The sequence below is a fragment of the Salvelinus alpinus genome, chromosome 33 (genome assembly GCF_045679555.1).
Source record: "Salvelinus alpinus chromosome 33, SLU_Salpinus.1, whole genome shotgun sequence".
In the NCBI taxonomy this organism is placed as follows: Eukaryota; Metazoa; Chordata; class Actinopteri; order Salmoniformes; family Salmonidae; genus Salvelinus; species Salvelinus alpinus.
This window is the reverse complement of record NC_092118.1, coordinates 5214536-5236948: the sequence shown is the minus strand read 5'-3', so window position 1 is coordinate 5236948 and position 22413 is coordinate 5214536. Positions and strand designations below refer to the sequence as shown.

Below are 22413 nucleotides of genomic sequence, written 5' to 3'. Positions count from 1 at the left end.
CTTCCTGGAAACCTAGGATTTCAGGCCAACCCTAATTTTTTAGCACATCTGATTCTACTTATCAGCTGCTCACCAAGACCTTGGTCACGTTCCCCTGCTCAGACGTTGCATGCATCAACCAATGGTTGCATGTCATCAGCTGTGCAGTCGGCCACCAGACTGCTATAATATATGATGTGGTTAGTTGATTCGTAAAAAGTGGAGGCTGTTGGGAGGAGCTATAGGAGGAGGGGCTCTATATAATAGCTGGAATGGAAAAGCTGGAAAGGAGTCAAACGTGTTTGATACCGTTCCATTGATTCCATTCCAGGCATTACAATGAGCCCGTCCTCCTATAGCTCCTCCCACCAGCCGCCACTGTATGTAAGATACCTATCCAGGCATTGTAAGATCTGTTATGCGTCAGCAACGTCTGAGCAGGGAAACACAACCTTTATCTAGCTGAATCAGGTATGTAAGGTTAGGGTTGGACTCCAGGAAGACGGTTGGGCAGCCCTGCTGTAGTAGATGATGGAAATATTTGTTTCTCCCCAACTCACCACCAGTTCAGAGAAACGTGCGTGCAGTTCCTCGGCCGGGGGCATGGGGGCACTGAACTCCAGCAACTGCAGGGGCACGCTGTCCTTCAGGTTGATCTCCGGGGGCTCGCTGCTGCCAAAGCAGCACAGGAACCCCAGGGCGGGGCGGGTCCGCTTCCGCGGGGGCATCGTGGACCACCGAAGAGTAGGGGACGAGAGGGGTAAGGGGGGGAGTAAAGGGGTGGTGAGGCTGCTATCTAGGGGGCATGATCTGAAAGACAAGAGAGAAAGAGAGGTAAGGCTAGAATTAGGGCTAAACAATCCAAGAGGGTGGCTTGTCATGGCAACATTGTGAGTTGCATCATTGTTCAGACCTTCACAGCCTGAAATACGCAAAGATATAGTCCTGTACAATCACAGAACCTCCTAAGGAGTAACAAAAACAAACAGGCATAACAATATATGGATACTGTGGTTCAATATTACAGCCTCATCTGCCATCATGTTGATAGCCATATCCTCTTCCCTGACTCGCCTTTTATATTTTCTTTCCAATTTGTTGTACTGGTATGTAATGGGACACAAGGTTTGCCAGATCTTCCCCTAACAATATCCCTAGGTAAGCAGGTTACAGTAGGTTGCCATAAACCCGTGAATGAAGGGCCAGCGGGAAAGTAAAAAGTGAAGAAGGCTTCCCTTCCAGAAAACCCTCTCACTCTGAGCCAAGAATGAAGATGCGTTTCTTTCTATAAAATCACACTGAACCCCTCACCCATGTCCACTCAAGGGGCCATACTATTTTTCCCACCTTCACGCTCTATCCGTCCCTCCATCTCGCGCAGGGGGGGTATACGAGAAGGGATGGGCCACGGCGGCCTGAGATGCGGTCTGCAGGGACCTGCACCTGTCTCCTCTCCGTGCATTCGCATGGGCCCTATCTGGCCTTCTTCGACCACCTACAACGAGGCCTCTGTCTGTGTGGGGCGAGGGCGTAGGCAGCGGCACTAAAAGCTGGCCGTACCATGTTTGCTCCTTCACTCAAGCAGCACAAAAAAAGATGGGGATGGGGGAGGACAAGACGGGTAAAGGACTCTGTTTGCGCAGCAATGGGCTGGCTATACTCAATGACAGAGTCCAAAATAAGGGCTGATTTTTCAATGAGACTAGGCGACGGGAGGATTTCCGAGCTGCAGCGATTAGAAAAGGAGATAGGTGGTCAGTGGCGTATGAATGCTTACTCCCATACCGGTGTTGTACAAGTAGGCACAGACGCACACGCACGCATGTATTTATAATCATTCACAAAGCATAATAATCTATAAGCATTTATAAGACATAACATTGGCACACTATTCCCTGTACAGTGCGTTACTTTTAACCAGAGGCCAAGTCTCATGCATCTCTTGCAGGTTCCCTAAGCGTTTTCTCAACGTAGGAGTGAGTTTCCAGTGCAATCTCTAAAAATATATGGTAGCCAACGCACTGTAAATTCTTTATGAATATGCTCCTTTCTCAACAGAGTCTGAGGTGGGAAAAAAGCGACGAAAAAAAAAACTTGGTTTCTCTCGTTCTTTCTCTCATTTGTTTTTCAACCTCCTACACCCGCTCTCTCTTTAAAAGCAAATTAAGAAACATTACAATAGTGACTGAAACAGAAGCAAGGTGGTCAGGCACTCAGGAAGAATCAATCTTTTCCATAGAGTCCATACAAATGATATGGTAATCAACATAATGTAGTTTGCCAATGAGAAATAACAGACTTGCTCTGACCCTCCTAAGTAAAAAAAAATATTTGTGTGTATGTGTGGCTGTGCTCAATGTGTCTTTGTAGGTTTGCAAGCCAGTACACCAATGTGTACTGGTTTATACATTATACAGTATGTGCGAGTTTGACATTGCATCTGTGTGTTTGTGGATGTGGGTGTGTTTGTACAGGCACAAACACTTGGGCACACACACACACGGGTACAGACATAAACAGACAAGAAAACAGACAAACAGGCAAACAGACAAGCCGCAAACATTCGCAGGGGAGGTGTGACATTCCAACGCTATCAATGACCCCATGGAAACCACCTGGTAGCAGCATTGGGCTAGCGTTGTCTTAATGTTACTCAGGCGTTTACATCAGCTTTGCACTCAGCTAAGGGCAATTCCACGGCAACGGAATTGCCCTGAGACTGATTTTTGACTTAAAATGTATGCCTTTGATTTCAAAGTTTAATTGGTTTCAAAGTTTAACAAACCATACAACTCTACGCACAAGGACTACTTTTAACCATTTACACTGAACATGTTACAAAAACACATTTACTGAAAGAACTGTGCAGATGCAAGGTTTAGTAACAGAATTTCTATAAAATCTGTTTGTGTCCACATTTTCTAAAAACTCAGCTGTGACATGACACAATGACTGGTTATTGTGTGAAGGGGATTTACACACGGTAATGGAATTGCTGTAACGGAATTTCATCATGGGTGCCTGATCTGTACTACAAATAAATGTATAATTATGGATATTAATATAATTCTCTTCATGGTGATGTATCCTAAATAGGTACACAAAGATATATATATGCAATATCCTCTTTTGCATTTTGAGGTATTATTCTACACACTGGCTATTATTTTAATGTGCTCTGCCCCCAAACAAGACCAAATTTGGTTAGTCCGGACCTGATCAAATCTGAACCAATCATAGATGTCTATAGTACAGTACTTTAGAATTCAGTATAGTTCAGTACAGTAGAGTGTTGTTCATTACAGTACAGTATAGTTCACTACAGTACAAGACATTATAGTGCACTCAACTCTAGTCTGCTTTACTGTGTACAGAACTATATTTTACTGTACTGTACTGTCCAAACTTGTGAACCCAACTGTGGTTAGTGACTACTATGATTTCCCACTGTAGCCAATTCAACTGCAAATTCAACCGATTTGGTAACGAAATTTTTAATTTGAATAATTAATAAAACAAATTACATCAGTAAAAACACTAACTAATTGGTAGATCTACCTTTACGTGTTACTTCTGTGAACGTACAGTGGGGAGAACAAGTATTTGATACACTGCCGATTTTGCAGGTTTTCCTACTTACAAAGCATTTAGAGGTCTGTAATTTTTATCATAGGTACACTTCAACTGTGAGAGACGGAATCTAAAACAAAAATCCAGAAAATCACATTGTATGATTTTTAAGTAATTAATTTGCATTTTATTGCATGACATAAGTATTTGATCACCTACCAACCAGTAAGATTTCCGGCTCTCACAGACCTGTTAGTTTTTCTTTAAGACACCCTCCTGTTCTCCTCTCATTACCTGTATTAACTGCACCTGTTTGAACTCGTTACCTGTATAAAAGACACCTTTCCACACACTCAATCAAACAGACTCCAACCTCTCCACAATGGCCAAGACCAGAGAGCTGTGTAAGGACATCAGGGATGAAATTGTAGACCTGCACAAGGCTGGGATGGGCTACAGGACAATAGGCAAGCAGCTTAGTGAGAAGGCAACAACTGTTGGCGCAATTATTAGAAAATGGAAGAAGTTCAAGATGACGGTCAATCACCCTCGGTCTGGGGCTCCATGCAAGATCTCACCTTGTGGGGCATCAATGATCATGAGGAAGGTGAGGGATCAGCCCAGAACTACACGGCAGGACCTGGTCAATGACCTGAAGAGAGCTGGGACCACAGTCTCAAAGAAAACCATTAGTAACACACTACGCCGTCATGGATTAAAATCCTGCAGCGCACGCAAGGTCCCCCTGCTCAAGCCAGCGCATGTCCAGGCCCGTCTGAAGTTTGCCAATGACCATCTGGATGATCCAGAGGAGGAATGGGAGAAGGTCATGTGGTCTGATGAGACAAAAATAGAGCTTTTTGGTCTAAACTCCACTCGCTGTGTTTGGAGGAAGAAGAAGGATGAGTACAACCCCAACAACACCATCCCAACTGTGAAGCATGGAGGTGGAAACATCATTCTTTGGGGATGCTTTTCTGCAAAGGGGACAGGACGACTGCACCGTATTGAGGGGAGGATGGATGGGGCCATGTATCGCGAGATCTTGGCCAACAACCTCCTTCCCTCAGTAAGAGCATTGAAGATGGGTCGTGGCTGGGTCTTCCAGAATGACAACGACCCAAAACACACAGCCAGGGCAACTAAGGAGTGGCTCCGTAAGAAGCATCTCAAGGTCCTGGAGTGGCCTAGCCAGTCTCCAGACCTGAACCCAATAGAAAATCTTTGGAGGGAGCTGAAAGTCCGTATTGCACAGCGACAGCCCCGAAACCTGAAGGATCTGGAGAAGGTCTGTATGGAGGAGTGGGCCAAAATCCCTGCTGCAGTGTGTGCAAACCTGGTCAAGAACTACAGGAAACGTCTGATCTCTGTAATTGCAAACAAAGGTTTCTGTACCAAATATTAAGTTCTGCTTTTCTGATGTATCAAATACTTATGTCATGCAATAAAATGCTAATTAATTACTTAAAAATCATACAATGTGATTTTCTGGATTTTTGTTTTAGATTCCGTCTCTCACAGTTGAAGTGTACCTATGATAAAAATTACAGACCTCTACATGCTTTGTAAGTAGGAAAACCTGCAAAATCGGCAGTGTATCAAATACTTGTTCTCCCCACTGTATATGTTAAAGATATGTGGGTTTTTGGTAAGAGAATGTCAAGGAACAAGGCAATGTTTTTTTAAACTTAGAAACATTTATCAAAAACTAAATATAAGTGTTGATATTAGTTGGCAGGGGACTTAACAGCCCTTTTCTATCTGTTTGACCAGAAATCAAAGTCTATGCATATTCCTAATTTTAGAATGGATAATGGTTGAAAAATGTATTTATATGCCATTCATTTCTCAAAAAAAGACTCTTAGCTTTCATTTGACACACAATTTGACATGCTTCTATGAACTTCACATGTTCAAGCTCATGGGTCCTTCTACATAGAAATTACCATAGTGTTAGCCTAGCCAGCCTCTTTCATCAATCTGCAAGCTTATCTGTCTGTCAATGGGGACAGGGTCTTAAAAGGGGCAATTTGGGATAGCTTAGAAATGTCTCATGAGTTTAATTCAACGGTCAGACTATCAGAACACAGAATATCTTGTTTTACTCTATTTTTGTAAATAAAAACTATAGCTTTAAAGCATGGTTAAAACTATAATTTTGTTATCCTGGATGGTCAGTCCTTGCATCCATTGCTGCGTCTCTCAATTTGAGAGTGGTTACATTTCTCCAATCGCTTCCATCAGCTGTTCAACCAAAATTCCCTGGCTGGTCATGTAATACTTCCCACTGGAGACAGGAAGTCCTGCATCTAGCCGTCCTCCTGCTTCCATTTGCCATTCTCCCCCTCTGTTTTCAACTGTAAATGAGGTGAAAATGTCACAAAAATTCCAGATTTCCCTTTTAAATAAATGTTGACACACATCCCATAAAGCAGGACTTAATACACTGACCAGATGTGACCATACATCACGTCAACTGCCACCAGAGTCGTTCATCTGCAGGCCAGGGTAGCATTTTCTGTCAACTAAACTGAGCTGGGACATGCAAAAAACATCCCTTCTCTATCCCTGTGATGAATAACGATGAGTGTCCTTGAGATCTCTCCAAGCTGTGCGTGTGTGCGTGTGTCTGTAAGTGTATGTGCAGGTGCGTGTGTCATGAACGAGTGTATGAAAGAATAAATTATAAGCATATGAGTGTGTGTGTGCGTGCGTGCGTGCATGAAAGAGTGTATGAAAGCAGGAAAAGTGTGTGTCCATGTGTGAGCGCGTGTGTGTTGAGAAAGTACACTGAGTATACAAAACATTAAGAACATCTGCTCTTTCCATGACATAGACGGATCTAGTGAATCCAGGAGAAAGCTATGATCCCTTATTGATGTCACTTGTTAAATCCCCTTCGACGGGTGTAGATGAAGGGGGGGAGACAGGTTAAAGAAGGATTTTAAGCTTTTAGACAATTGAGACATGGATTGTGTATGTGTGACGTTCAGAGGGGGAATGGGCAAGACAAAATATCTAAGTAACTTTGAATGGGGTATGGTAGTTTTATTTGACCTTTATTTAACCAGGTAGGCTAGTTGAGAACAAGTTCTCATTTACAACTGCGACCTGGCCAAAAATAAAGCAAAGCAGTTCGACACATACAACAACACAGAGTTACAGGTAAGATAAGGGAGGTAAAGGCAATAAATAGGCCATGGTGGCGAAGTAATTACAATATACCAATTAAACCCTGGAGTGATTGAGGTGCAGAAGATGAATGTGCAAGTAGAAATACTGGGGTGCAAAGGAGCAAGATAAATAAATAAATACAGTATGGGGATGAGGTAGTTGGATGGGCTATATTACAGATGGGCTATGTACAGGTGCAGTGATCTGTGAGCTGCTCTGTCAGCTGGTGCTTAAAGCTTGTGAGGGAGATATGAGTCTCCAGCTTCAGTGATTTTTGCAGTTTGTTCCAGTCATTGGCAGCAGAGAACTGGAAGGAAAGGCGGCCAAATTAGGAATTGGCTTTGGGGGCGACTAGTGAGATATGCCTGCTGGAGCGCGTGCTACGGGTGGGTGCTGCTATGGTGACCAGTGAGCTAAGATAAGGCAGGGTTTTACCTAGCAGAGACTTGTAGATGACCTGGAGCCAGTGGGTTTGGCGACGAGTATGAAGCGAGGGCCAGCCAACGAGAGCGTACAGGTCGCAGTGGTGGGTAGTATATGGGGCTTTGGTGACAAAACGGATGGCACTGTGATAGACTGCATCCAATTTGTTGAGTAGAGTGTTGGAGGCTATTTTGTAATTGACGTCGCCGAAGTCGAGGATCGGTAGGATGGTCAGTTTTACGAGGGTATGTTTGGCAGCATGAGTGACGGATGCTTTGTTGCAAAATAGAAAGCCGATTTTAGATTTAATTTTGGATTGGAGATGCTTAATGTGAATCTGGAGAGAGAGTTTACAGTCTAACCAGACACCTAGGTATTTGTAGTTGTCCACATATAGTAGTTGTCCACGCATGTAGTTGTCCACGTAGTTGGTGCCAGATGCACCGGTTTGTGTCAAGAACTGCAACGCTGCTGGGTTTATCACACTCAACAGTTTCCTGTGTGTAACAAGATGGGTCCACCACCCAAAGGACATCCAGCCAACTTGACACCTGTGGGAAGCAATGGAGTCAACATGGGCCAGCATCCCTGTGGAACGCTTTCGACACCTTGTAGATTCCCGGCAAATTAAGTCTGTTCTGAGGGCAAAAGGGGTGGGGGTGTGCAACTGAATATTAGGATGGTGTTCCAAATGTTTGGTATACTCAGCATATAAGCATATTAGTGTGTGTGTGTGGTGTATTTGCATGAACAAGTGTATGAAAGCAGAAAGTATGTGTGCATGTGGGTGTGTGAGTGTAAGCACATGATCAAGTGTATGAAAGGAGAAATTATAAGCACATGAGTGTGTGTGTGTGTGTGTGTGTGTGTATACTATATCTCCAGCCTCCTAGAGAGGACCACGTGCGGTCAGTCTTCACTCAGCAACAGTCCCCCTGGCTCTCTTCCAACCATGCCCAGGAAAAGTAGGCCAAGACATGCACTCACATACACGTGTGTACACTCTTTCCCCAGCTGTGTGTGAGTGAGTGTGAGTGTGAGTGTGAGAGTGAGTGAGTGTGAGAGTCTGTGTTAATATCCCCAATAGCTGCTCATCCTTCTATATGATCAGTTCCTGCTTCCAAATAATTCACTCTTTCATTTTCTGTTTCATCTCTCTTCCTCTTCTCTCCCTCCCCTCCTCCTTCTACTGTTACATCTTTCTTTAGGGGTTAGAATTGTAACTCCCCCCGCCATTACCCTCTTCTAACAATAACTTATGTCTTTTTTTTTAGACCTCCCTTCTCTTTCTTGTATTGCCGGTTTCGTCTGTTTCCCCATGTCTCTTCTTGTCATTCTCCATCAGTCTTCCCTCAACGTATTCTTCCTCAAATACTGTCATTTATTTTCATACCACTCTATTTTCTTTTCCTCTCACTGATCTTAACCTTTGGCAAGCCCACTTCTCTCTCTACATCACCTTCTGCTTTTTTTCCCATTTCCTTTTTGTTTCTACCTCTCGCAGTCATTCCTTTCCATTCCTCCTCTCTGGTTTCTCGTCTCATCTCTCTCTCCGTCCCCCTCCCCCTCTCTCTCTGCCATTTTGTGTCAGTGAGCTGTCAATCCAGCAAGGCTCACACGCACTCCACATTACCACAACTCCACCCATCCACATCAAGCCAACTCTCAGTCAAAATACTCCCTAGATTCCAGGTTTAAAAAAAACAAACAAACCTCATTGAAAAGCCTGCCTTAGTATCATCCGCACTGATGCTGTTCGTCAACACGCAATCTACACCGTTGGCTCAGCTAAAGAGCTAAAGAGAGGATCTTGAGAACCGCCCGCCTTTCCGTCATCATTTTAGGTAGAAATCGCATGAAACCATCTCGCTCACATTCTGTTTCACTGACATGTGTAGTAAAAGGAAACGTGAATATAGCAGTCAGTCTGCCCGACCATACTACCAAAAATGATAAACTGACCCAAGAGCAGGGTCTGTGGTCCCGTGTGTCTCAGCTGGTAGAGCATGGCGCTTGCAACACCTAGGTTGTGGGTTCGATTCCCATGGGGGACCAGTAAAAAATGTTTACACACACTACTGTAAGTCGCTCTGAATAAGAGCATCTGCTAAATTACTAAACTGTAAATGTCTAGCAATGGCTTTATACAACACGTTTAAATACAGCCCACGTGATGGCAGTCTAACTCGGAAACAAGGGGAGAGTATGAGCAAGCCTGCCTGCACACCTTTCTGTCTTTCCCTACATGCGTGTGTGTCACTCACGGCAACACAATATTCTCTAGAGTGCAACTCACAGGGGATCATATATACAATGCCTTCAGAAAGAATTCATACCAGTTGACTTTTTGCACATGTTCTTGTGTTACAGCTTGAATGCTAAATGTATTCAATACTTGTTTTTACCCATCTACACACAATACCCCATAATGACAAATTGAAAACATGTTTTTAGAAATATACAGATACACCAGTGGAGGCTCCTCAGAGAAAGAAGGGGAGGACCATCCTCCTCAGTAAAATTTCATAAAAATTAAAACAGTGAAACACAAAAAAAGTTGTTTTGCAATGAAGGTCTATAGTAACTTCAACAGCACTCTCTGGGGTTGCGCCATAGTGTAGCCGGAGGACAGCTAGCTACCGTTTTCCTCTGGCTACATTGACTTCAATACAAAACCTAGGAGGCTCGTAGGCCTCCCCCCTTCCATAGACCTACATATTAATTATGACCACTTCCGGAGGATGACCTCCATCCAATCAAATATTTTGCAGAATGAACTGACGTTGTCCATCCAATCATATGATTATGATCGGAGAATGAACATACTGTAGTGTGTTATATTTACAGCTAAGTCCCCTCCTGTTACCTGATTAAGAGGTGATGACAACTCCTGATTAAGAGGTGATGACAACAAGCCACGTCACGTGCCCCCTCATCCATTGGCACATTGAATGTTTCCTCTCCAAGCACTGTGAGTACCCCTATCAATTCTCTCTCATTACTGTATGTAAAGTCAATCACATACACAAACAGAATCACATTATCACCAACTGGCAAGTATCTTCACTGACATTTTCAACCTCTCCCTGTCCGAGTCTGTAATGAGTCTGTAATGCCAACACACCATCATTCCAGAAACCCTAGACCCACTCCAATTTGCATACCGCCCCAACAGATCAACAGATTATGCAATCTCCAATGCACTCCACACTGCCCTTTCCCACCTGGACAAAAGGAACACCTATGTGAGAATGCTATTCATTGACTACAGCTCAAAGCTTATCAATAAGCTAAGGTCCCTTGGACTAAACACCTCCCTCTGCAACTGGATCCTGGACTTCCTGACGGGCCACCACCAGGTGGTGAGGGTAGGTAACAACACATCCGACACGCTGATCCTCATAACAGGGGCCCCTCAGGGGTGCGTGCTCAGTCCCCTCCTGTACTCCCTGTTCACTCATGACTGCACGCCCAGGCACGACTCCAACACCATCATTAAATTTGCCGATGACACAACAGTGGTAGGCCTGATCACCAACAACGACGAGACAGCCTATAGGGAGGTGGTCAGAGACCTGGCCGTGTGGTGCCAGGACAACAACCTCTCCCTCAATGTGATCAAGACAAAGGACATTATTGTGGACTACAGGAAAAAAGAGGACTGAGCACGCCTCATTCTCATTGACAGAGCTGCAGTGGAGAAGGTTGAGAGCTTCAAGTTCCTTGGTGTCCACATCACCAACAAACTAACATGGTCCACACACACCAAGACAGTCGTGAAGAGGGCACGACAAAACCTATTCCAGCTCAGGAGACTGAAAAGATTTGGCATGGGTCCTCAGATCCTCAAAAGGTTCTACAGCTGCACCATCAAGAGCATCCTGACTGGTTGCATCACTGCCTGGTATGGCAACTGCTCGGCCTCCGACCGCAAGGCACTACATAGGGTAGTGTGAACGGCCCAGTACATCACTGGGGCCAAGCTTCCTGCCATCCAGAACCTCTATACCAGGCGGTGTCAGAGGAAGGCCCTAAATTTGTCAAAGACTCCAGCCACGCTAGTTATAGACTGTTCTCTCTGCTACCGCACGGCAAGCAGTACCGGAGCGCCAAGTCTAGGTCCAAGAGGATTCTAAACAGCTTCTACCCCCAAGCCATAAGACTCCTGAACATCTCCTCAAATGGCTACCCAGACTATATGCAGTGCCCCCCCAACACCCCCTCTTCTATACTGCTGCTACTCTGTTGTCATCTATGCATAGTCACTTTAAGAACTCAACCTACATGTACATACTACCTCAAATAACCGGTGCCCCTGCACATTGACTCTGTATCGGTACCCCCCTGTATATAATCTCGCTATTGTTATTTCACTGCTGCTCTTTAATTACTTGTTACTTTTATCTCTTATCTGTTTTTTTAAACTGCGTTGTTGGTTAGGGGCTCGTAAGTAAGCATTTCACTGTAATGTCTACACCTATTGTATTTGGCGCATGTGACTAATACAATTTGATTTCATTTGATTATAACACATCAATGATTTACTCCTTGATTAAACTAACTCATTCTTAGCTCTTTAGTCTAACTGTGTAGTGTGTTGTGTTATTGTTTTTTGTCTTCCCAGTCAAGTCCTGCACTGAAATCAAGCCTCATATCCTCATTCAATCACTGTGATCCCTTCCCAACACTGTGTAAGTAGCCCTCTCATTTCCATTCCCCATAACACTGCACTATGAATGTCTTCATTAAATGCTTTTGGTTAAAATAATTTGTCTTTGAAACACACTGTCGTCTCCATGTGGTCCTAGCCTATACCATTGTCATAACTCTCCTGTGACGATGTGAAAGATCAGGTTACCGTGGGTCCGCTCTACAGCATGCTCTATCTCGTAGAGGAGTGCGGCAAGTCGACTGTTTTATGGCAGTCATAAAATACGCTGCCTCTATGCTCTGTAGTGTTCGAGATTGGAATGTAAACTGTGGAACACAGAGAGACCCTTGGACATCAAAGGTTTGAATAATTAAACAATATTTCTAATTTTGATAATGTGGGAGGGGTAGGTGGGCACTTACGGGACAGTCATGATGAGTGTGTTTCATTTGGTGATCTCGTGAAGGACAGGAAACACTCATTACTGTGTCTTTGGTTGTGTACTCTTCTTAATTATGGGGTTGTCATCTAAATATTGTGAAACGTATGTGATTAAACATGAAACTATTTGTGAAAAGATGTAATGTGATGTTAACCTTCTAAATGAGAAAATATGGGTTTTCATATAAAGTTAAGCAAATCAGTGGCCACACCTTGAGCATAGACATTACGTCGGCGTCATGGACTGCCCTTTTCTCAGAAGTGTATAAAACCTACTCCTGATGAAATGTATATTAGACCAGAAAATATGGAGCTGTCGCTATATGTTGGAATGGTTAAGAAATCTACAAACTGAAGTCAAAATACGCCGGGACGGAGTCCCCAGGTTGAAATGTCTACCCCTCTATAGGCCCAGGAGACCAGACAGCGCGTTGTGTTGGAAATGGTTAACTTGAGACTATTGATCACTACAGAATAAGAGCAAATCCTAGACGTAGAATTACAAGTCTGCAGCTGGAAATTACATAGGTCTAGTACGAGAATACCGACAACCGCGGAAGCATCTATTCTATGCAACGACCATGTGTACGCCTGACGTATCCATTACAACAGACACTATCCAGAGCCGCTGAGAAAGCTACAACCACGAAAGACATTGTGAATTCTGGGGAAGTTAACCAGACTCTCTGATGAACTGACTCTCCAGCAGACGGACCGGTGAGTCCAACAGAGAAGACAAAAACAACATATGGGCATAAATATATACATTGTAATTATTTTTGAATGAGCGGCCATTCATGTGCAAAGTATTAGCATTTCAATGCATATAATTATCAACTGTGTGTAGTGAATCCATTTTATCTTTCCCACTCTCTGTCCCCACCCCTTTCCATTGTCTACCAAGCCGTCATTCCGGATTAGCCCATTAGGGACTTAAATGTATTGTGTTAGTAACCAATAACTATATTGTTTGTTTATGTAATTCTGTGATTTGATTAGTTAGTTAGTAAATAAATAATTAAACCAATTTGTATATCGCTGATTCATTATGGAGACTAGGGTTCATGCAGATATCCAAGGGTTTGTGACATTCAGATATAAGACTAAAGAGATAATAATGATACATTAATAGAAGACTAATCGATAAGATATGAAAATATCTGAAGAGTCTATTCGGGAAATAGAGACTCTAAACATTTTCCCGTGGTGCCCCATCTTAATAGTTAATTAAAAAGTTTACATGATTAGTTTAATCACGTAATAATAATTACAAATAGAGAATTGATTTGATAACAGTCTTCATATTTAATGATGGTCACAGACACAACACTGTTGATCTCCCATCCTCCTCAATTTTCAAGTCACCAGCCTCCACTGACATCTACACACCCTGGAGCAGAGAGGTGCATGCTGGTTGCTCTGCGTTTGATTACTCCAGAGAGCAGAAGCAGTGATGATGAGAGAAGGATGAGAGGGAGGGACACCAGGCGAAAAGGGTCCATATCAGGGGATATAAAAATATAAACGCAATATGCAACAATTTCAAAAGATTCTACAGTTCTTTTAAGTAAATCTGTCAATATAAATAAATATTCATTAACCTTTCACGAGCCTCTACCCCGGGTCCGGGATCACCCCCCACCCCCCCCACACACTGATTAGCATAGCTAGCATAGCTTCACAAGTAGATAGTAGCATCTAAATATCATTAAATCACAAGTCCAAGACACCAGATGAAAGATACAGATCTTGTGAATAAAGCCACCATTTCAGATTTTTAAAATGTTTTACAGGGAAGACACAATATGTAAATCTATTAGCTAAACACGTTAGCAAAATACACCACTTTTCTAACTCCATCAGTTTCTTACTCCTTCAGGTGCTATCACCAATTCGGCTAAACTAAGATATTGATAGCCAATAACCTATAAAAAACCTCTTCAGATGACAGTCTGATAACATATTTATGGTATAGGATAGGTGTTGTTAGAAAAAAGTGCATATTTCAGGTAGAAATCACAGTTTACAATTGCACCGACCATCACAAATCGACTAGAATTACTAGATAGAGCAACGTGTATGACCAATTTACTCATCATAAAACATTTCATAAAAATAGACAAAGCATAGCAATGGAAAGACCCAGTTCTTGTGATTTCAGACCATATTTCAGATTTTCTAAGCGTTTTTCAGCGAAAACACAATAAATCGATAAGTTAGCATACCACATGTGCAAACGTTACCAGAGCATCGATTCCAGCCAAAGAGCGCTATAACGTAATCACCGCCAAAATATATTAATTTTTTCACTAACCTTCTCAGAATTCTTCCGATGACACTCCTGTAACATCATTTTACAACATACATATACAGTTTGTTCGAAAAGGTGCATATTTAGCCATACAAAACCGTGGTTACACAATAAAAATACTAGGAAATCAAGCCTCAATATGTCTGACGTCATCTATCAGAGTGATCTAGTTTAATTGAAAGCTAATCATATACTTGACTAAAAAATACAGGGTTGACAGGAATCGAAAGACAAATTAGTTCTTAATGCAACCGCTGACTTACATTTTTAAAATTATCCTTACTTTTCAATACAGGGTTCGCCAAGTGACGCGATAACAAACAAAATGGCGAAATATGCGTTTAAAATATTTCGACAGAACAACGATTTATCATATTAAATATTGGTTACTTTGAGCTGTTCTTCCATCAGATTCTTGGGCAATGTATCCTTTCTATGTTATAAACGTCTTTTGGTCGATAGATGTCCTCTGTCCTTCGAAATGTCCACCACCAACGACCGACACCCCGAAACGTTTCCAAAGATGATTCATTGAAGAAAATCTTGTGTATATTGAGAATATTTATATATAGTATGTATGAGTTTTATTTTTGTACTCGGTGGCACTTCATATTTTGGTAAATGATCTACCAGTCATTGAATATAAGAAGCAGTTCTCTTCAATAAACCAACACTCAAGCTTCTTTTTCCACATTTGTATTTTTGTAGATTTTATGGAAAGAAATACGACAAAGAAATTCCTCAAAATCGCACTAAACGGATATAAATTGCTATAAAACGGTTCAAATTAACTACATTATGATGTTTTTAACAACTATAACGACTGAAAACATGACCGGAGAAATCTAACTAGTTAAACAACGATTTGGAATGAGGCAGGTCCGATGCCCATCTTGCTTGTGGCGCGCGGAGAGAGAGAAAGGTAGTCCCACGTTTTGTGGTTTTATATGGGCTGGGATTGTGCAATAGACTCCATTCAAAACGTGATGACGTACAGACACCCAGAGGAAGACGTAGGCAGTGTCGGTTTCTTCATAGCATTCACTGTCGCCTTAAAAACAGACTCCAGATCAGGGGTAAAAAATTCTGAAATCTGACCCGTCATGAAAAGTGCTGTAGATATTGTTCTGTACCACTCAGAGACAAAATTCCAACTTCTATAGAAACTAGAAGGTGTTTTCTATCCAATAATAACAATAATATGCATATTGTACGATCAAGAATTTAGCACGAGGCAGTTTAATTTGGAGACCCAAATATGCTAATGCGGAACAGCACCCCCTATAGTTGCAAGAAGTTAAGCCCTAATCTATGGATTTCAGATGACAGGGCAGGGGCGCAGCCTTGGTTGAGCATAGGCATACCCACTTGGGAGTCAGTGTCAGGTGTGTGAGTACTGGTAGCGAAGTCAGGTGCAGGAGAGCAGAGATTTGTGAACAGGCGCACACTTTATTGAGGCAAAAGTGCAAAACGCGCAAAATAGTCACAAGAATTACGTTTAACGTTAAACATCTCTGTGAAATACCACGGAAAAAACAAACCAGTTTGGCGCGTCAACAACAAATACGTAACACAAACAATCTTACACAAAGACATGATGGGGAACAGAGGAATAAATACATGTAGATTGATTGGGGAATGAAATCCAGGTGTGCAGGGAACAAGACAAAACAAATGGATACATGAAAAATGGAGCGGCGATGACTAGAAAGCCGGTGACGTCGACCGCCGACCGAACAAGGAGAGGAGCCGACTTCGGCGGAAGTCGTGACAGTCAGGCCCACCCATTGTGGAGCTAGGCCCAGCCAATCAGAACTAGTTTTTCCCCACAAAAGGGCTTTATTACAGACAGAAATAATCTTCAGCGCCCCTTCCCCCTCAGACAATCCCACAGGTGAAGAAGCCAGATGTGGAGGTCCTGGGGTTGAGTGGTTACACGTGGTCTGCGGTTTGCTATGCTGGTTGGATGTACTGCCAAATTCTCTAAAACGATGTCGGAGGAGACTTATGGTAGAGAAATTAACATTAAATTATCTGGCAACAGCTCTGGTGAACATTCCTGCATTCAGCATGCCAATTGCATGCTCCCTCAAAACTTGAGACATCTGTAGCATTGGGTTGTGTGACAAAATTGCACATTTTAGAGTGTCCTTTTATTGTCCCCATCACAAGGTGCACCTGTGTAATGGTCATGCTGTTTAATCAGCATCTTAAAATGCCACACCTGTCAGTTGGATGGATTATCTTGGCAAAAGAGAAATGCTCACTAACAGGGATGTAAAGAGATTTGTGTACAACAATTGAGAGAAATACATTTTTTGTGCATATGGAACATTTCTGGGATCTTTTATTTCAGTTCATGAAACATGGGACCAACACTTTACATCTTAATTTAAAATTTTTGTTCAGTATATTTACAGTACCAGTCAAAAGTTTGGACACACCTACTCATTCAAGGGTTTTTCTTTATTTGTCCTATTTTCAACATTGTATAATAATAGTGAAGAAAACACTATGCAATAACGCATATGAAATCATGTAGTAACCAAAAAAGTGTTAAACAAATCAAAATATATTTTACATCAATACAATTCAAATTAATTACTTAAAAACCATACAATGTGATTTTCTGGATTTTTTTTTTTTTAGATTCCGTCTCTCACAGTTGAAGTGTACCTATGATAAAAATTACAGACCTCTACATGCTTTGTAAGTAGGAAAACCTGCAAAATCGGCAGTGTATCAAATACTTGTTCTCCTTACTGTATATATACACATACTACCGTTCAAAAGTTTGTGTCACTTAGAAATGTCCTTGTTTTTGAAAGAAAAGCAGTTTTTTGGTCCATTAAAATAACATCAAATTGATCAGAAATACAATGTAGACATTGTTAATGTTGTAAATGACAATTGCAGCTGGAAACGGCAGATTTTTGATGGAATATCTACATAGGCGTACTGAGTCCCATTATCAGCAACCACCACTCCTGTGTTCCAATGGCACGTTGCGTTGGATATTTCAAGTTTATCATTTTAAAAGGCTAATTGATCATTAGAAAAACCGTTTGAAATTATGTTGGCACAGCTTAAAACTGTTGTCCTGTTTAAGAAGCCTTATTTAGACTAGTTGAGTATCTTGCGCATCAGCAATTGTGGGTTCGATTACAGGCTCAAAATGTCCAGAAACAAAGACCTTTCTTCTGAAACTCGTCAGTCTATTCTTGTTCTGAGAAAAGACTATTCCATACAATAAATTGCCAAGAAACTGAAGATCTCGTACAACACTGTGTACTACTCCCTTCACAGAAAAGTGCAAACTGGCCCTAACCAGAATAGAAAGAGGAGTGGGAGGCCCCGGTGCACAACTGAGCAAGAGGACAAGTACATTAGAGTGTCTAGTTTGAGAAACAAATGCCTCACAAGTCCTCAACTGGCAGCTTCATTAAATAGTACCCGAAAAACACCAGACTCAACATCAACAGTGAAGAGGCAACTCCAGGATGCTGGCCTTTCCCATGCTTGTCTCAGAGCAGCGCGAAACAGTGATGAAATTGTTTACCACACGCGGGTAGGCAATTCCTTCAAATCCTTTGAGTGTCCCAAACTGCCAGTTCTCTGACCTCCTCCCTATAGGCCGTCTCATCGTTGATCAGACCTACCACTGTTGTGTCGTCAGCAAACTTAATGATGGTGTTGGAGTCGTGTTTGACCACGCAGTCGTGGGTGAAAAGGAAATACATGAGGGGACTAAGTACACACCCCTGAGGGGCGCCATCTTATGCCCATTTCTGAGACTCATTTCTCCTTTTTCTAGTCCTCCCGGTTTTGACCCTTGCCTGTTTCTGGACTTTGTACCCGCCTGCCTGACCATGTGCTGTCTGCCACTCTGTACCTCCTGGACTCTGATCTGGTTTTGACCTTTTGCCTGTCCACGACCATGCTCTTGCCTACTCCTTTTGGATTAATAAACATTGTAAGACTCCAACCATCTGCCCCCTGTGTCTGCATCTGGGTATAGCCTTGTGTCATGATAGTATCATTTGATTTACACTACATGCCTACCACTTTGAAGATGCAAAATATTTTCAATTGTGAAACAAACAAGAAATAAGACCAAAACAAACGGAAAACTAGAGCGTGCATAACTATTCACCCCGCCCCAAAGTCAATAGAGCCACCTTTTGCAACAATTACAGTTATCTCTTGAGGTATGTCTCTATAAGCTTGGCACATCTTGCCACTGGGATTTTTGCCTAGTCTTCAAGGTAAAACTGCTCCAGCTCCTTCAAGTTGGATGGGTTCCGCTGGTGTACAGCAATCTTTAAGTCATAGCACATAGCACAATTGGATTGAGGTCTGGGCTTTGACTAGGCCATTCCAATTAAATGTTTCCCCTTAAACCACTCAAGTGTTGCTTTAGCAGTATGCTTAGGGTCATTGTCCTGCTGGAAGGTGAACCTCTCTTCCCAGTCTCAAATCTCTGGAAGACTGAAACAGGTTTTCCTCAAGAATTTACCTGTATTTAGCGTCATCCATCATTCCTTCAATTCTGACCAGTTTCCCAGTGCCTGCAGATGAAAAACATCCCCACAGAATGATGCTGCCACCACCATGTGTCACTGTGTGGATGGTGTTCTCGGGGTGATGAGTGGTGTTGGGTTTGCGCCAGACATATCATTTTCCTTGATGGCCAAAAAGCTCAATTTGTCTCATCTGACCAGGGTACCACCTTCCAAATATTTGGGGAGTCTCCCACATGCCTTTTGGCGAACACCAAACATGTTTGCTTATTTTTTTCTTTTAAGCAATGGCTTTTTCTGGACACTCTTCTGTCTAGCCCAGCTCTGTGGAGTGTACGGCTTAAAGTGGTCCTATGGACAGATACTTAAATCTCCGCTGTGGAGCTTTGCAGCTTCTTCAGGGTTATCTTTGGTCTCTCTGTTCCTCTCTAATTAATGCCCTCCTTGCCTGGTCCGTGAGTTTTGGTGGGCGGCCCTCTCTTGGCAGGTTTGTTGTGGTGCCATATTCTTTCCATTTTTTAATAATGGAATTAATGGTGCTCCGTGGGATGTTCAAAGTTTCGGATATCTTTTTATAACCCAACCCTGATCTGTACTTCTCCACAACTTTGTCCCTGACCTGTTTGGAGAGCTCCTTGGTCTTCATGGTGCCGCTTGCTTGGTGGTGCCCCTTGCTAGTGGTGTTGCAGACTCTGGGGGCTTTCAGAACAGGTGTATATACAGTGGGGAGAACAAGTATTTGATACACTGCCGATTTTGCAGGTTTTCCTACTTACAAAGCATGTAGAGGTCTGTCATTTTTTATCATAGGTGCACTTCAACTGTGAGAGACGGAATCTAAAACGAAAATCCAGAAAATCACATTGTATGATTTTTAAGTAGTTCATTTGCATGTTATTGCATGACATAAGTATTTGATACATCAGAAAAGCAGAACTTAATATTTGGTACAGAAACCTTTGTTTGCAATTACAGAGATCATACGTTTCCTGTAGTTCTTGACCAGGTTTGCACAAACTGCAGCAGGGATTTTGTCCCACTCCTCCATACAGACCTTCTCCAGATCCTTCAGGTTTCGGGGCTGTCGCTGGGCAATACGGACTTTCAGCTCCCTCCAAAGATGTTCTATTGAGTTCAGGTCTGGAGACTGGCTAGGCCACTCCAGGACCTTGAGATGCTTCTTACGGAGCCACTCCTTAGTTGCCCTGGCTGTGTGTTTTGGGTCGTTGTCATGCTGGAAGACCCAGCCACGACCCATCTTCAATGCTCTTACTGAGGGAAGGAGGTTGTTGGCAAAGATCTTGCAATACATGGCCCCATCCATCCTCCCCTCAATACGGTGCAGTCATCCAGTCCCCTTTGCAGAAAAGCATCCCCAAAGAATGATGTTTCCACCTCCATGCTTCACGGTTGGGATGATGTTCTTGGGGTTGTACTCATCCTTCTTCTTCCTCCAAACACGGCGAGTGGAGTTTAGACCAAAAAGCAAAATCTTTGTCTCGTCAGACCACATGACCTTCTCCCATTCCTCCTCTGGATCATCCAGATGGTCATTGGCAAACTTCAGACGGACCTGGACATGCGCTGGCTTGAGCAGGGGGACCTTGCGTGTGCTGCAGAATTTTAAACCATGACGGCGTAGTGTGTTACTAATGGTTTTCTTTGAGACTGTGGTCCCAGCTCTCTTCAGGTCATTGACCAGGTCCTGCCGTGTAGTTCTGGGCTGATCCCTCACCTTCCTCATGATCATTGATGCCCCACGAGGTGAGATCTTGCATGGATCCCCAGACCGAGGGTGATTGACTGTCATCTTGAACTTCTACCATTTTCTAATAATTGCACCAACAGTTGTTGCCTTCTCACCAAGCTGCTTGCCTATTGTCCTGTAGCCCACCCCAGCCTTGTGCAGGTCTACAATTTTATCCCTGATGTCCTTACACAGCTCTCTGGTCTTGGCCGTTGTGGAGAGGTTGGAGTCTGTTTGATTGAGTGTGTGGACAGGTGTCTTTTATACAGGTAACGAGTTCAAACAGGTGCAGTTAATACAGGTAATGAGTGGAGAACAGGAGGGCTTCTTAAAGAAAAACGAACACGTCTGTGAGACCCGGAATTTTCACTGGTTGGTAGGTGATCAAATACTTATGTCATGCAATAAATTCAAATTAATTACTTAAAAATCATACAATGTGATTTTCTGGATTTTTTTTTTAGATTCCGTCTCTCACAGTTGAAGTGTACCTATGATAAAAATTACAGACCTCTACATGCTTTGTAAGTAGGAAAACCTGCAAAATCAGCAGTGTATCAAATACTTGTTCTCCCCACTGTATACTGAGGTCATGTGACACTTTTCCACACAGGTGGACTTTATTTAACTAATTATGTGACTTCTGAAGGAATTGGTTGCACCAGATCTTATTTAGGGGCTTCATAGCAAAGGGTGTGAATACATATGCATGCACCACTTTTCAGATGTATTTTTTTTAAAACTTTTTTTGAAACAAGTTTTTTCTTTTAATGAGTATATACTACATACTATTAGTTCATTTTAGTATACTGTAAATTACCTGTATTCTTTCAGTTGAGCGTACTAAGCGCTTCGCCTGTCTACCGGAAGTTGATGCTGTTGCTATGCAACCTCTTGCTAGCCTGTTAGCATAACAAATTACTATCTTACGACTTCGGGTGTGTTCGTAAATTCAATCTGGAGTGCCAGAGTGCCCTCTGGGTAAATTCAGAGCGTTTTTTGCTCTCGGAGTGTTCAGAGTAGGCATGAACCCGAGTGTTCTGACCTCACAATGGCAGTCAAGCACCCAAGCTAACTGGCTAACTACTTCCAGAAACAAATGAGAGAACACCTCACCCTGACCATTTTACTCGCACTAGCAGAGCTGGTGAGGCTGTTTTAATGTTATCCAGAGTGTTGGTTGACTAACGGTGCTGCTGGCAACAATTTAATTATGCTTTTTTGCCAACGACCCCGGCCACATTCAATGGGTGTTGAGCGTTCGTAAATGAATCAGTTATTCTGCCATTTTCTTCAAATCTGAAAACGTTGTGAAGCCACACCCATTTTCAGAAGAATTGCATTATGGGCCCTAAAAGCACAGAAATAGTGTCCACTGCTTTTATACTTCGTACTTTGGCGAAAGTAGTATGACATCCGGGAACTTTTGACATACTAACTATATCCATACTATGACCAATAAGCATATTACATACTCAATTTACATCACAAATAGTATGGTTAGTACAGTTAGTATGAGTATTCGAACACACCTCTAGTTAAGCTGCAGCTAGCACAGAACAGAGCGTCACGTCTTGCTCTTCATTGTAATCAGAGG

The 22413-nt window shown here is 42.6% G+C and overlaps 1 protein-coding gene across 2 annotated transcripts in view; it reads right to left on the bottom strand.

Moving 5' to 3' along the window:
* daam2 (dishevelled associated activator of morphogenesis 2) overlaps positions 1-22413 on the bottom strand; it is a 238821-nt gene that overhangs the window by 127715 nt on the left and 88693 nt on the right. For both annotated transcript variants that reach the window (XM_071381760.1, XM_071381761.1), the window contains exon 2: positions 540-789. In XM_071381760.1, coding sequence (XP_071237861.1) covers positions 540-707 — 168 coding nt within the window. In that variant the 5' untranslated portion in view covers positions 708-789. The remainder of the gene's footprint in view (positions 1-539; positions 790-22413) is intronic.